We start from the raw sequence: 16,862 nt of genomic DNA, 5'->3' as shown, positions 1-16,862 counted from the left end.
GGCATAATGGGGAACGTGTTCTGCCCAGCTGAGAGAAGTGTTGGTCAGTTTTACAGGCCCACAACCTTAATGGATGCAAAGCTGCACAAGGAGTGACTGCTGCAAAACCTCCCATATAACTTCATTTTGTTCAGCTTGTGTGATAAAAATGAACTTACTTGACAAGAATTCTAGGATTACAAGTTTTATGTTTTGTTTATAATTATGGAGACAGAGTTTAATAACATAAGGAGGAGTTTGAAAACAAGTCAACGGCAAAAAGAACATGTTGAAAGGATACAATTATTTTTACTGTATTGTGTCCTCAGGCAGTTATTATTTCCTGCAAAACAGCTTAACGAAAATTCAGTACATCTCTATCTAGCCATGTTTTATGTCTTATTCCTCCCTTTGTTTAGTGTCCCTGTTCTTGGATTCTTTCATCAGTTTCTTACATCTAGCATGGTCTCAGAGGGAATGCATTGAAGCCCTGGAGCTCTCTCACTTCAGTATTTTTTCTGACAACTACAGCCTGGTTTTCAGTTTGGAGTGGAAGAGAAGAGGGGAGGAGGAGAGGAGAGGCAAGGCAAATATGTCCAGGGCTCTGGGGACACCTCAGAGCCTCTTCCAGTGCCTGAAGAGGCTCCAGGAGAGCTGGGGAGGGACTTGGGACAAGGGATGGAGGGACAGCCCCAGGGGAAATGGTTTTCCACTGCCAGAGGGCAGGGTTAGAGGGGATATTGGGAAGAAATTCTTTACTCTGAGATTGCCCAGAGAAGCTGTGGCTGCCCCATCTCTGGGAGTTCCAGGCCAAGTTGGACAAGATTTTGGGATAGTGGAAGGTGTCCCTGCCCATGGCTGGGGGGTGGAATGAGCTGAGCTTTGAGGTCCCTTCCAACCCAAGCCATCCCATGGCTCTGTGATTGCAGGATGGTGGGAGCTGGTAGGGGCTGTTTGGATTCTGGGGCTGCTGCCTCTCACCGCTGGTTGGGCTGGAGGTGGACGTGGCCCCACTTCGCTCCCCACTTTTCCAGGCTGGGACACCACCAGCCATCCCTTCTGGGGTGGCAGAACTGTCTTGGTGTTGCACCCACCCCAGGATTTTGTCTGTTGTGACCTGGTGCAGGGTCAGATGGCTTCAGCTCAGCCCTGTGGCTGGAGCTCCACGTGCCAGGATGGTCCCAAGGTGGTCGGATGCTCTCCTGCTGAGCAGGGACCCTGGGAGAACACAGAGGCTTTGTTTACAAATTCCCCTCTCCCAGCAAACAAAGCAGGCTTGTTTAACAAACCCTCCACAAACAAAATGGACCTAAAATTAGAGTGCTTGGTTCATGAATGAAAACTTACTATGAAAATAAACATTTTTAGGGACAATAGGAGAAACTTCTTTTAAAGCACACGTGTTTTGATGGTCTGGAATTTTTGTGCAGATACTCATTGATCTTTTGTGCAGATAGCTGTTGCTTTGGTTGCTGTTAAGGTTTAAGTTCTAACACATGCTTGGAACACTGGTAAAGTGAGCCTCTGTATTTATTTATTCAGTTTTTAATCTGCAGATGTAAGGGAGACAAGTGGGTTTAGATTTTTTGGCAGAGATGCATTACTCTATCTTTGTAATACAAACTGTAGACACTGAAAGACTGAGATTTATCATTGCCCATTTTCCTCCTTCAGCTTTTTAGTCTGAATAACATGTTTGTGTGTGCATTGGGGATACATTACCATGAATTTCACAGTATTATTTAGTCAGGATCCTGCAAAAATGTAGGTTTCACTAATGAACTTTTCTGTGCTGCTGTCTCTCTTTGTCCTACAGCTTCACTCTTTTTCTCCTATCCTAAAGTTACTGTTAATATCTATTTGCCTGTATATGCCAGTGGTTTTGAGGTTGTTTCTTCAATGCTGGGCTATGTGCATTTCAGTGTTGAATGACGAAAGATAAATTACTTGGCTTTTACTCAATTTTTCATTGCTGGGCTTAAAAAACTTGTCTGGTGTACCATGTATAGGTAGAAAGCCTTGAAGTTAAAAATCTCATACTGTTCTGAATTACTGGCTTCAGAATATTATTTCTTGTTCTTAGATGTATGAAAGCAACTAGAAATGAAAAAAGCTGGACTGACAAATTTTAAAGTGACCTTGTTTTTCAACATGATCTAATTGTGAAAAGTTTGAAAACCCCACATAGCATATCTTAATCTAAAGCCAACATCATGCATCTGAATTCTTAATTAGGAGTATATTTCAACTTGTGAATATCAGTGTTTCACAATTTGCAAAGCTGTCAATTAGTCTGTTATTTATTATGTCTTGAAATATTCCACAGGCTGAGTCGGTAGCTGGGCATGAGAAGCATGAAATTATTTATTCAGTATAAGGCTACCCTCACCCAGACTTCCTTGGGAAGGTCTTATTTTCTTGCCCTCAGAGTCTGGATGGATTTTTGGCAAGTTCTCTTTTGGCTAGGTGTTTTTTAAATCCTGTTGGAGCAGGACTTTGGGAAGTCCAGGACAGGAGTGGTGTGGATGGTGTGGGCAGTCACACAGGGAGAGCTGAGCTGGAAAAGGGGGCTCTGAGTGGCATGAAGGGTTGGGTTGAGTTTTGGAAGGTTTGGGGCTCCAGGCAAAACTCCCTGCAGAGTCACTGGAGAAACACTGGGAAAGATGGAGAAAGCTTGGACACTGATGGACACTGAGGAAAAAGAGCTTGGAAGTAAGCACAGAACACAACATCTCTGGAGGCAGACATGCTGGCAAAAAAGGGTCAAAAAGGTCAAAAATCCAGAGAAACTGGGTAGGAAGAGCAGGTTTCCATGTGCCCTGTTGGTGCACAGTCCTGGACAGTTTTATCCAGGGGCAGGGAATGTGCAGTTGGATGGAATTGTGAGAGCAATGCAGGAGATGTGCATGAGTAAAGTGAGTAAAAAGAGACTTCATAGATACCTGAAAAATAATAGATATTATAGATATAATAGAATATGCAGATATAATAGATATAATAGACCTGATAATAATAATTATATATATAATATACCTATATTCTATAATAGAATATACCTGCTTTCCTCTTGTATAGTCCTTTAGAATTGTTGATAAAAGGGTGAGGAAAGTCAGGTTGCAGTTGAAGTGAGTCTCATGTCACAAAATAATTTCTTGTCATTTTCACAGAAGAATAAGAAACTAATTTACCTTGCTTCACTGTTTGGCACCTCATAACCACAGCCAATGTTTCTATAAAATGAAAATAAAAGATTGTGCACCCCTCACACCCATTTCTATCATGCTGGTACTCTTAATTCTGTTGAATTTCAATTTTCTGCTTCCCACTGCGTAGTCGTATAGTAGAAAAAAATTAAAACATGCTCACTTTCATTTAAATTCTCTAAATTTAATTTTGTTTATCTATTTTTTCTATTAAGTAAACGTGGTGTGTGGTGTTTTTACTTTGATAACTACATAACAGAAGCCACTTTGACAGGGAATTAATTTCGTTCTCCTGTGGCAAATGTCCATAAGCTACAGATGAAAGCTGTTCTTGTAGATGTGACTCCAGCTAGTGAGGTATTAATGATGAATGTTTAATGAATTAATGAATGTTTAAAGCTATTTGATATCAGCGTGGCAATTCTGTGCTTCTAAGGGTAAAGCACGGCTATGATCTATTAGGTTGTGCATATTTTTCCTGTGAATATTTCACCTTATATTAAATATAAGAAAACAAACTTTAACACTTAATTTCATACATTTAATTTAATGAATTCAAGAAATACTGTCAGTTTATGGCAGCCCTTCAAGAGAAGGATATGGGATCCACATGATTGAAGCACTCATTGCTTTTTCTGGTTATTTTTTTGGGGTTTTTTTTTTATTCTTTTGCTTCTTCCAGCTGCCAAAATAAACTCCTTTTGAGAAAGACCTAAGTCAACAGAGTTGGTGTGTCTCTAATGAAGCATTCTTCTTGAGGCCCCCACTTGGATTTTATCTTTTTGTCATAGTTCTTGTTAATCTCCCTTTCCAAGTTTAATGCTAGGGTCTCCTTAGGAATGTCTGCTGCAGATTCAAAGTAAACAAGGTCCATTTCAGTAATCATATGATTTTTATTCCCTCAAACACTTTGATTTCTTTTTGTAATAAAATTGCAATTAATATTACTTTTTTTTTCCCTGTAATATACTTTAAAAATATCAAGTTGTTGAAAAAGTTGGCTAAAATTCAAGGAAGCTAATAGCCTTCAAATGTACAGGCTTAACTCTTCTTTATTACTGTTTTTCACTGAAGTTTCTCAAACTGTGGTGCTTTTTTTAGCATTCTTGAGTAGCCTCTCTACAGATAAGACAGATTCTGGCTTCCAGCTCCAGAACAATCTGTGTGGTACTGTCTTTAATTAGCTCATTCCCAACTGAATTTTAGATTGCAGTTTCCAGTAAATGTTAGCTGCTTTTATATATTTTATTTACAGTCACCAAGTCACTTTTCCTGTGAAGTGTTTTGAACACACAACCTTTTGAGTTCATAGGGAATCTCAGTCTCTAAATGTGCACAAATCCACCTTGAATTAGAAACATTCCTTGGAATCTCAGTCTCATGTGGATGTTGCTGTTCTGCCAGTTTAGTGTCACTGGTACTAAATATTAGTGCATGGGAGAGATAAAATGGCAATATTTGAAGCTATGGAAACTTTTCATATTCTGAACAATATTCTTAATATTCTAATGTTCTTAATATTCTGGTGGCAGAATTCCATCCAGTTGAGTTTTCCTGTAAGTACCATCTCATATCAGCCTTTTTTTTTTGTGTACATCAAACACAAAGTTTATGCAACAATATTGAAAGTTAAACTTTGTTTCAATAGTCTGTTTTAATAAAAATACCATTGTGTATAGCACAGATTAGGAGATAAAAACAGGGGGAAAAAAGAAAGGAGCTTTGGGAAATGTAAAGAGTGCAAAAATAGACACATCATAGTTTGGGGATGTAAAATTATTTAGAAAATATGCTTTAAAAGTGGCCCTAACTTTATGTAAGATCCATAGTTGTAGTATTTGTCTTTGTTTCTCATTTTCAAGAGTTGTATTCAAACTTATCTGTGATTTGGATATTATTATTTCAGTTTTGGATAAACAGTAATCCTAGGGCAGCTCAGAATCCACAAATTTGCTGTTGCTGTCATCAAAGGTCTGGAACCCTTGGTAAAAAATGCACTTTATTGATCTTGAAGGGACCATTTTGTAATGTTTGTACAGTTGGCTCTGCAGTGTGAAACACCATCTCCAGGGCAAATTCAGCCCAATGGGTTTAATCTGAATTGTGACTGCTACTGAAATCTTAAGAATCACAAATGTAGAATTTGTGGGAATATATCTATCCATCTTTCTTACTGAGAGTAAGAAGAATGGAGTGGGAGGAGGCACAGATATTTCATGTTTTGTGTCTGAATTAAGAAATGTCACTGTACCTGGACACCCACTGGTTTGAGTAAATCCCTAAGCGCAAAGAACAGGAATATAAAAGTTTGACAACTACAAATCTTTAAATTAAATTTTCATAAGTATTCATGTAAACATGTGTGTGTCTATCTAGTCATCAAATTTTTCTGATGTAATTCCTGAACATAAAGATATTTTTTTCTCTTTTGTGCAAGCCTTATCACTAGATTTATTCCAGACCCAGTGGCTTTGATGCTGTGACTTTTAAGAGAGTGGCTTTAGTTGCTTAGAACAAAGACAAAACTCTCACTTCACTGCTCTTTATAAATGACAAAGGACAAACTCTTAGCAAGAAGTCTTGGAAGAGAGAGCAGGGCAGGAAAGTGGCTGTGAGAGGATGCCCAGAGCTGTGTGTTATCTCCAGCTGCATTCCAGGCTGATAAGGCAGAGATGATGCAGCAGCCCTCTCTAAGGCTCTCGACCATGCTAATTACTGCTCACTTTACAGCTTGAAACCAGAATTATCCCATCGATGAATACAGTGGTGTGAGAGAGGAGAACTGTTGGAGTGTGGGCATGGATGTGGTTTATCTCCAGCAGCACTTTGTTGGTTTCTTGGATGCTGTGGATGGAGTGTTTGAATATTAATGTGCCCCAGGTTGTAGCTTGGAGCTCAGCATAAACACCCAGAGCCTCCCTTGGCCTGTTCTACTCAGTGACTGGAGGGAAAGATAATATTGGCATAAAAAAGGAGGAAGAAGAGCTGCACAGACTTTGAGACTAAAGGGGAAAAGGAAAAACCATCAAAACCTGTCCCAAATGTTCCCTTTTTGCCTCAGTGGAAAGCAGTTTTTTCTCTGGCAGCCCATGAGCCTTTTCAGACACCTGTTGGCTGTTTCCCAGTATCAAAAACAAGCTTGAAAGTGTTCAATATTTCAGATCATTTCTAGGAAAGAGGACAAGGGGAAAGCAGCTATTTGGAGTGTGCACTAAGCTATGGAGATAGCAAAATCCAAACAATTCAGGAGTAGCACGTGTTGGGAAAACAAAGAAACAGTAAAAGTTTCTGAAGGTGTTTTGGGGGGAGGAGAAGCATTTCTTTAAAAGTGCTTCTTTGCAGAGCACCTTAGGCAAATAAAGTGCTGAGATTTACCTTCAATCTCAATGAAATTTAAAATAAACTTAATTTAATTCCACTTTTGTGGTGGGTTAAGAACATGCAGGTAGTTAATAGCCAGATAATTGCATGATAATTGTAGGATAGTGAATGTGAAACTTGGCTGCCTTCCTTTTTGACTTTCAATCATTATTTTAATCTGCTTTACACTTACCTGAAATATTCTGTGTACCTGGGGGACACTATGAAAACCTTCTGAAATGCTATTTTTTTTTATATTTAGTGAAGTACTGCCAAGTATAGTCAATAATTGTAGGAAGTTATTTTGTTTGACATGTAGAAACAAATGTCAGAACTATTTTCACTTTGGGTTTATCATCAGTTATTACTCTTAATACATTACAGGGACTTGGGAAATAAATAAAAAATAATTTGCAAGTTGGCAAATTATTTAGAAATTTGCTTTGAACAGTCAGTTAACATCATTGAGGAACATTTAGAAAGACAATTAAAAGTAATAGTGATGTAATTAATGGATCTAGATAAATGTTTGCCATAGATGGCCTTACAGGTCCTTTCCAGCCCAAACCATTCTGTGATTCCATATTTCTGTTGGAAATACAACATCAAATTATATTTACATTTCACTTACAGGAATTTGGAGATTTACTTTGGAATTTCATATTCCAAAACATTTGTGAGAAGGTGGGTGTTTGCTCTGAGTTTCCACGTTTGAGGTGCTTTGGGAAGCACCTTATAGCTCCCTGGCTGCCTGTAAAATTCCCATTACACAGCTTTTGTGATGATGTAACTAAATGAGAATGAACACCTCTTTCAGAAGAGCAAGGACTGGCACTTCATGTACTCGAGTTCTGTGAGCTGCAGAATAAATTCTGGCTATTATTTGTAACATCTTTTAAGGATTACAACACATTATTCTTTAATGAAACAGAAAGGTGGCTAAGCTCTCAGGAATGCAGCTCTGGGATCCTAAAAATTTCAAAGTTTGCAGCTTGGACAAACTCAGCTTGTTTGATGCTGGCACTGCAGTTTCAGGCAGCCTGGTGAGATCCAACTTGTTAATTCAGTTACCCAGTGATGTAAGCCCTGTTTGGTGTAGATTTTCTTGTAAGCTGAATACTTTTTGATGATAAAGGTGAAGTCTCCAGCCATGTCTCCTGGATAAACAGAGCTGCTTGCCTCATTCTGTCCCTATTGCTTACAGGTTTTTTGTTTGTTTAAAAAGACGTTTAAAACAGTGACTACGAGGTGGGAGTGAATTTGTGGGGGTAGTTTTGGGGTAAGGAGGGGTGGGATTTTGTTGTTTTTCTGAAGCCCTTTAGGCCTCACACAGCTGGATGCCCTGTGAGAGAGAGGCTGGAAGCACAGAGGGGTTGGGATGTGCAGCTTTTGTCCACCCGGGAGAGCACAGCAGGTCAGGTTCAGCCAAGGGCTCTCCTGGGCATCCACAAACTCCAGCTCTGTTTGTGGAATGAAATCAGGGAGCAGGGGGCTGTGCAGCACTGCTGGGGCTTCCAGGGGAAAAGCTGAATTCCATAACCTGTGGTGGGCAGTGCTGCCCAGCTCTAAGGGGTCACTGTTGATCATTTGGGGTTGATTTGATTGTGTAGCCAGAGCTGTTCTTAGGCAGCTGGCTGGAAATGGGGTCTTAATTCACTGTTAATAAAAGATCAATAGCTTTATTGTGAAAAAATAGAATGCAGATGTAAACTGTACCTGGTAAAAGAATTAAATGTGAGTTTAACCTTCCTGTTTGGTTTTTTCAGTGCTACTGGTGCTTGACCTTCATTTTTGAGACTATTGTCTTTCTTGGTAGTTTTACATTTTAAGTTTTACTTAGACTACAAAAACAAACTCTGCTGGTGTTTTTCATCTCAAGTGCTTACCAAATCCCTCAGATTTTGCAAAATATTTAAAAAGTAATCTCCAGACTAAAGTCTCATTAAAACCTTTGCCCTTCCTGTAGAACAAAAGTTCAGAGAAGTTCTGGCTGATTGTAATTTGAAAACTGTAAAACAGAAACCATCATGGTGTGAAGTATTAATTTAGGCTTGGCAGTCTCTCTGTAAAATTTATTTCCAGAAGCTTCCAATTAAAATGCAGCATGTCTAATTGTATAAGGGAAAGCACCTTGAAGGTTCTCTCTTTTTTATAATGTAGGAAGAAAAATGCCACACATACTAGTGACAATAAAACATCTTGCAGGTATTTTTTACTAAAAACCAGTCACATTTATGTTGCAATGTGTTGAATTGGTAGAAGGAACCGTGTGCTCAGGAATTTCTTAGCCATACTAATTTTCAGAATTGCTTTTTAGCCAAGCCATTTGATAGATTAGTCAGATATTTATCTTTTTGTATGTTTATCTAATCTTTTTGTGCCTTTAATCTAATTTGTACCTTTAATCTAATTTGTACCTTTGTTACACATTGGGTTGTTATGCTCCTTGAACAATGCAATTTAAAAGGTTTTCCCCTGTGGCTCTTTGCCCTGTTTCAAAGAAAAAAAAAAAGCAAAATTGGGAAAAGGGCAGGTTAACCAGGATGGTTAAAGGTATGGAATACCTCACCTCATAGTGCTGTAAAGAATTTAATTCCCTTCAGTCTGGTGGAGATAGCACAGAATGGTTTGGATTGGAAAGGACCTTGGAGATCGTCCACTCCCATCACTTTCCACTCCAAGACATGGAGTTTTTAAATTCCAAAAACATTTCAAAAAAGCAAATTTTGTGTCTTGGATATTTCTTGGCAAAATGTAGATGCAGAGAGAGAAATATGTGCAGTTGTTTTGTATTGACAGAGTTCATTTCATCTGCAGGTGGTATTGGGTTTGAGAGGCTGAAATCTGAGACAAGTGCTTGGGGATGGTCTGTAAGATGATACTTTTTGTTGAAAGTCTGGTAGTTAAATATTCCCTGCATGGTCTGGACAACTTAAACAGTTCTACTATGTTAGAGCTTGTATATAATGAGATAAAAGAAAGCAAAATGTTTTCAGTTGTGAACTCTTAGCATAGACAGAACCTCTTCTGAAATGGATGCTGACTTAATCTGAAGCCAAAGAGAAATGATTTTCAAAATCAGTTTTGCAAATCTGATTAAGTTCTTCTGTGATAAATCCCTTTGCAGCACTTCCTTTTAGGAGATCCCCTTTCTATTTTGGATTTATGTTGGGTGTATGCTGCAAATCAATATTAAGAACAAGAAGGAATATAAATAGTATGCTCAGAGGCAATTTATTTAGATGATGTAAGTACTTTAGAATGAGTAATGAAATTGGAACATTTTTCTTGAAGTACAGATGCTCATGTACATGAGGCAGAATCTGTGTGGGTTCTCAGGTTTAGGTGGTTTTGCAGTCCAGGAATAAAGGGAGAGAGGAAAAGGGTAGGAGGTGGATTTGTTTGTAGTGGTTTATTTTCAAATACATAAATATATTGATTTTAAATATAAGCAAATCTGAGGTTTTAAGTATTCTGAAGAAAGTAAGTAAATTGAGAGTAAGTGCTTATGGAAAGGGTGGGGGGGAGACAAAAGCCCTCAGAAATAATTTCATTTGATGTAATGAAGTCCTGTGGGTTCCCTTTTTAATTCCCTCAATATAGACACAGTGCAAACACTGTTCACACTCACCTGGGCACGTCCTGGGTTCCCCTTCCTCTCTGGGGTGACTCAGGGGATGTGGGTTTGAGCAGCAGAGTAAATAAAACATCTCTACAGGAGAGCTCTCTTCTTCTGGTGGGTTTGGAAACACTTCTGGGGAGGGAGGATATCAAAGAGAACCAAGGGCTTCTTTCATTTTTGCCTCTGGTTCCTCTGAGTGTCCTGGGTCACTGATGTGCCACCCCCACAGCCTCCTGTGCATCCAGGGAAGTTCATTAACAAGCTCCTAAATTTTGGGGTAAGAAAACATCTAAAGGAAGTCATCTCAGAACTATTTTTTCCCTTTCCTCTCCAAATTATGGTGTTTTGATGCCCAAAATAAATATTGAATCTACAATGATGGGTTGGATAATCAATTTTTTCCCATTACTATGTTACTCAGTGCTAAAGAAGGGATTTTTAAAATTATAACCAAACCAGTAATGCTGCAATGCAGTTAATTTTAGAATTCTGTAATGTTACAGAAGGAAGTGGGAAATTTGGAATAGGGCTGCATAGTGACTTTCATGTGTGGGATTCACAAATGTGATAAATTTCAAGATGTGGGAGCAGGATCTCAGAAACTGAGTTCCTGGGCTGTCTTTTCTTAGAGCCATGAGTTAAATTCATGCTACTAGGAAAGATTAATTTGCCACTTGTATTTTCTGTGTTCAAGCAAAAGCTCTGAAAGACAGTTCCTTGGCTATTTCTGCCTTCTTGGCCAGTTGAGAAAATGTCTTTAAATCAACAAGTAATTATGTTCTAATTTTTTAAAAATATGACTGAAAAGGCATATTTTTTCCCCAAGTCCTTAAACTGTTTCATCTGGGTAATGATGATTAAAAGTTCTTTAAGCACTACCTTCACACAGCTTTCAACTATTTCTGTTTAGAGAGCATAACATTTCAAAGTGGTTTATTTTAAAATGTCACTTCTATTCTCTGGCTTTAGAGGATTTTCTAGGGCCTTGAGGTTTAAGTTTCTGAATGGAATTGGAGGAATATTGTTTTAATTTAATATAAAAATTTGCCTTTAATTAAAAAAAACCCCAACAAAACCAACAGTAGTAGCTACAAGTCAGTCCTGGATGTTTTGCAAATGAGATAATCAGTCAGACAGACCTTTTCAGAAATCTACCTCAGGTATTTGACAAGGCTCAGCATGAAACTTGGTTATTTTTATCTTTTTTGCACAGACAATGGTGACTTTTTATCACAGACAATTCTTGTATTTCCTTCTCAGCTGTTTACTCTTGGTGGGGAATATTTTTTAAAAGTGAATTTTTCTTTAAATATCATGAAGAGTTGAACAGTAAGAGCATAAAAGGAACTGAGAATTTCTGGTGGTTCTGATTCTCCAGAACTGGGTGTTAGTGCCTAAAGGTGTCCCTAAAGGAATTTCTTCACCTCCAGGCCACGGGAACTTTGTGTTGTCCCTTCCAAAACCTTGCTCAGCTTCATGGAAGGCTTCCTTTTAAATCAACTTCATCTTAAGATGATAATCTTAATTTTTTTAAATTACCCATTTAATGTCGTTGATGTGAAGAACTCTTAATGGCATCAACTGCAAGATGACTTCAGATAATGCCCAGTCTTTTAATTTTTAATTTGTATATTTAAACCTTTTCATTCTCTTTACTGTATGGCTGTTTTTCAAGCTGAGATGTGTAATGAGTTTACAAGTGAAAAATTAATTTGCTATTGCCACCATATGGCTGTGAATGTTGAGAGTGTTTGGATTGCATGAGTAATGCCTCAAAGATAGAATTTTGACTTAAGTTATAGGCTGCTGAATAATCTTATTTTAAATCAGATGAAGATCTGATTAGGGGAGGTTATTATTGCTGAGGTGGTGATTTTCTGTGTAGCTGGAGGGAAAATAATTAAGGCTGTTTAGTTTCTGGGAATGTCTGTAAAGAATATCTTCTTAATAAATCAACTAAAAATAGTAGAATTTCACTAATCATTACCTGTAAGCTAATCCAGGAAAAGCTCCATGAATTAAAGTGTTATTATTTAAGCAGCAATGAAATAAATGCTCCATCACTAATGTAATAAAAACAGCGTCCTGCTTACTGTTCAGTGGGGTTTTTCTGTTGGATTTTTTTTCTTTTTGGTCTCCATTATTTGGTAGAATTACCAACACTTGAGATGAGCTGCTTTTGGAGGTGCTGAGTTTTTTAGTGCTGGCCCCAGCTCAGCAGAACTCCAGAGAATAACTTAAATACAGAGTTCCAGTAAGCAAAGCCAAAACTTTCCGAGTTCATCTTGGATATCATGGAAGTGTGTTATGTTAATTTTACATTTTCATCACGTGCCAAGGTTGAGTTTGTGCTCCTGAGATGGTGCTGAAATGACTAAAGCCTGTGATTTCACTGAGCACTCATTTGGTGTAGATTAGATTAAAAACTATTCTTGCTCTTTGGAAAATCGCGTTGTAGCCAAAGTTCTCGTGCAACTGATATGACTGCTGTCTTTTTGGTGCCTTTTCTTCCATTTTTTTTTCCATTTTCTCCCTTTGGCAGGGTCAGTACAGGCCCTCTGACCTGCTGTGCCCTGAGACCTACGTGTGGACACCCATTGAGCAATGCCTGCCCCTGCTCGAGCACTCCAAGTACTCGCGCTTCAACCAGGATGGAAAAGCAGGTGAGGCTGCACAAATGAAACAGCTCTGATTTGCCTGTCTGCTTCTAATAAACCAGAATCATCTGCTGCTGAGGCAGCATGGAAATCTTACCTGTAAAGGATAAAAAGTGTGCAATTCACATCTCCTGCAGCAAACGTTTATCTTTTAAGCAATGCACATTTTAAGTATATTCTGTCCTATAGGCTGTAAGTAGTTCTAAATTAGTACATATTGCTGCCTTTCAGATTATTTTCAAATTGTATTTGCTATTCTGGGCATGAACAAAACCAATAAAATAATTGTTCCTTGCTTGCATTCCTGTTGGATGAATGCATAAAGGAATTAAATTGGAATCAATACAGGGAAGTGAAAAGACTGGAGAGGCTTAAAGGCATCAGGTGCTTTTGTTAAGAAACAGAGTGGCAGATTTAGCTTCAAAATCAATTAAACATTCAGTTTAATTGGTGTGGGTGTGAAGAACACAATAAACAGCAGAAGCACCTTAAACATCTTGACATAATGTGATTCAGTTTTACACATTGTGTAAAACAGGTACTTAGTGATTTACCAGTACTGACTGGTTGAAATTGTTACTGACCAGAGCACAGTGCAGTGATGCTACTGGAAAACAAGGCAATCACATGAAAAAAATCATTAATTTGCTTTAGTTACTGACTCTGTGGGCCAATGGCAGGCCCCAAGGGAGCTGTGTTAGACCATGCTTAGTGTGGTGCTTGAGGGAAAAGGAATAACTTAACTTTTGCTATTAATTGCAACTTGTTGAACATCCTCTTTTTGAAGGTTTTTTCTCCTGTGAGTAACAATTGAGTGTGGCTGTGATATTATTCAGAGATGTGTGGCATTATTCAGGTTAAAAGGGCTGTGGTTTATTTCTAGACACCTAACACAGAGTCTCAGCATTCTTCAGCAGCTACTTCTTTCTTTTTACATGTTTTTCTTTTTACTATTTTTACTTTTTTTTTTCTGTTTGATCCTTTTACTTTTTACTGCGGTTTAGTAGGATTCCCATGGCAGTTAACTGCTCAAAGGGCAGGATGCAGATAAATTAAAGGAATTAAGCTTAAGCAGGACTGTGAAGTTCTAGAAATGCTGTTGAGTTCCTTGCATTTCCTCACCCTCTGCCTGTTACTTGGTTGCTCAATAGAAACACTAATAATAATAATAAGAAGAAGAAGAACTACAATAGCAAGGTTGAAATAAATCCATCATTGTTAGATTAGTGAGGAGAAATTGGAAAAAAATTACAAAATTAGGAGGAAGAAGGGAATGATTTTGGAGGCCAGTGATGTTTGGGAAACTTTTGGCGTTCAGAAAGGAGAGAGTGCTGAACTGGTGCCTGTGAAGGTGTTAATAACCCTGTGCCAGCAGAGGGGCAGCATCTTGTGGATGGTGTGAAATCCCTGTGGCATAGCAGGCGTTTGGAAACCACAGGAAACAAAGCTCTGCATCATTATCAGCCCAGAATATCTCACTCCAGACACTACTGGAGCTGGGGCTTGTGTCCTGTGGTTTAAGGAAATTAAAACATAGCTGCACGTTGAGATGCTCTGGGCCTGCTGGGAGCTCGTGGGCTTTGGGGGTTTGGGTTGCTGCTCAGAGGAAGCCATTTCTCACCAGTGAAATCCTCATTCTTTACTCTCTCCAACAGTCACTAATACCAGTTTAATGAAGTTACAGTCAATTTTAAAAAGAGCAATACAAATGATGGTGTGCTTTATTCCCCTTGAATCAGCTTTCTGTGGCACTGTCTGTAATGGTGTTTGTCAAGTGGGGCATGATTTAGCAGGAGTGGGACTTCCAGCACTGAAACCCAGGGCAATAACCAGAGCCAGTAAACAACTGGGAGAAATGGTGTGGCTTTCATTGCTGCCTGGGGCAGTGAAGCAGTCACTGGCAATGGCCATCTTCTATTGCTGTCTGGAATGGCAGAAAATTTGGGAAATACTGTCTCATAATAATTTGTTCATAATTAGTATGAGACACAATTCATGTTTTCAGCATTTTCTGAATTTTTGAATGTGCTTTCCTTTAAAAAAAATCATAAAAATTTACATAATAAATTTACCAATTGCAGGTTCAGTAGAGTGTTTTGATCTTTCAAGCCTCTGTAGTATGAAAAGGATTTTTGAGTATCCATAGACATTACATTGCAGAGCTCTTTCTTAAATAAAATCTACTTTTACTTTTCTGGAATAAAAATAAAAAGATACTCATAAAAAGTGGCTTTTTATTTTAAAGCATAAAAAAGTATCAATTTACATAATTCATGCCGTGGAACCAATTCTTCATTTTTGTTCTCTTCACTTTGAAAAATTTAGAAGACCTGGCATCATCTAATAAATGAGAGAGATTAATGAAGATTCTGATATTATTAACTAGTAGCCAGGCATTTATTTAGAACTGAGCAGTTTGTGAGGTGGTGCACTAATGGAGGGTTTGGATACTGATGCAATCTGGTAGTGCTGAACTTTATTTAATGGCCATCAGCTGTAAGTGCAGATGGAGATAGGCTCAAAAAAGAATTAATTAAAAGGTTGCTCTGCAGGTCAGTGACTTTGATAACACATCAAAGTGATGAGCAGAAGTCAGTCACATGATAGCATTTGCTGAAATACTCCTGGCCATGGTCTGCCTGCCACACCCATTGACCCCCTCCCAAAACTGCTCCTCAGGGTTGGACTTCATTGGAGTCTTCCCTAACAGCTTTACCCATGAAATAAGAGCTCTGTGGAAAGATCTATAAATCATTTATTTGGTATCCTGGCAATATTTTTGTCCTTCCACTTTCCATTTTCTAGACTAACTCAGTGTCGTGTTTTCTCTCTTTCTAATATCGGTTGAGATTTTCAGTTTGTTGCTCCTGGGAGAAGTCTGGGAAAAATATCTTCATGGAGCAAAGTATCTACTTTTGGGATGGTAATTAAATTAGTGGGAAACTTCAAATCTTTCTTCCCATCAGTGCTGGACTGTCAAGATGTTTAAAAAGCAACTTCAGATGAGGGCAGATACAATCCCAGTCTGAGAGTGGTGGCTTCAAAGCCTTCATAGTTACATGACTGTGTCACAGAATGTGGGGTGTACTTGGCGAAGCCAGGGTGAACATGGGGCTGTTACCCAGGTGAAAAAGCTTTATCCAAATTTTTAGGCATGGCCCACAGCAATCTCAGTGATGGAAGCTGCTTCCCACCTTCCTGTGTCTGCAGAAATTGTGTGAGCAGAGCTTTCAGAGCTGCACTTCAAAAGGACTTCAGTGCTTTTTCTGTCTTAACCATTTTGTTTGCTGAAGTTGATAAATTGGCTAAGCTAATACACATCTGTTCAACTTCCTGCAGATCTAATAATAGAGTGAAATCAAAATGACACCGAATGGAATACATTAATTAAAATGAAAGTATTTTCTTCAGCACATTAAAAAAAAAAAAATTGCACATAACAAATGCATAACACAGGCTCCTCTGCCTTTGTGTGTTCTTGGAGACAAGACACTCTTTGCTGCAGAGGGTATGGTTAACTCAAACCATGATGGATGCAAGAGGGTGGGATAAAGGCAGAGAGAGGCACTTCTGGGTTTCCTGGTCAATTATGATAGTAGACTAAATTATAGTCTATTAATAGACTAAATAGTATTAGACTGAACTGACCTTTTTGTAAACATTGCAGTGAAGGAGAGTTTCCAAGAGAGGGATCTAAGCAAGTTTCTTCGTTGTCTTTCAGAGTTTATAGAGAAATCTTTTGCAGTGTGAGAGTTGTAGGAGAAATTAAGAATATGGAGAGACACATAGCAGTTTCCTTGAAAACATAGATTTGTCTGGGATAAGATGCTGTAGTCAGAGGTGGAACTGCAGGCAGATTGCTGCCTGCAGGTGCTAGGGTGAAGATGGACTGAAGCAGAGTGAGGGAAGCTTTACAAGTGAGGATCTCTGATGTGATCAGGGTGTGGGAGCTGGCAGAGACATGGATAGAGGATGGGAGGAATTTTGCTGTAGTTCATACAGGTAGAACAGTGAGAAGAAGGGCTTGACAAGAGCAAGAAA

The 16,862-nt window shown here is 38.6% G+C and overlaps 1 protein-coding gene across 6 annotated transcripts in view; it reads left to right on the top strand.

Annotated features, from left to right (window-relative positions):
- ATE1 (arginyltransferase 1) overlaps positions 1–16,862 on the top strand; it is a 70,277-nt gene that overhangs the window by 38,988 nt on the left and 14,427 nt on the right. For 5 of the 6 annotated variants that reach the window (XM_071446423.1, XM_071446420.1, XM_071446421.1 and 2 more), the window contains one exon: positions 12,707–12,827. The exons of the other annotated variant lie outside the window; for it this stretch is intronic. In XM_071446423.1, coding sequence (XP_071302524.1) covers positions 12,707–12,827 — 121 coding nt within the window. The remainder of the gene's footprint in view (positions 1–12,706; positions 12,828–16,862) is intronic. 6 annotated transcript variants of the gene reach the window in all.

The sequence above is a fragment of the Agelaius tricolor genome, unplaced genomic scaffold, assembly GCF_023055355.1.
Source record: "Agelaius tricolor isolate 1412-34295 unplaced genomic scaffold, bAgeTri1.0.p SCAF_22, whole genome shotgun sequence".
NCBI lineage: Eukaryota > Metazoa > Chordata > Aves > Passeriformes > Icteridae > Agelaius > Agelaius tricolor.
The sequence above is the reverse complement of the archived record's forward strand: the minus strand, read 5'-3'. Positions and strand labels throughout refer to the sequence as shown.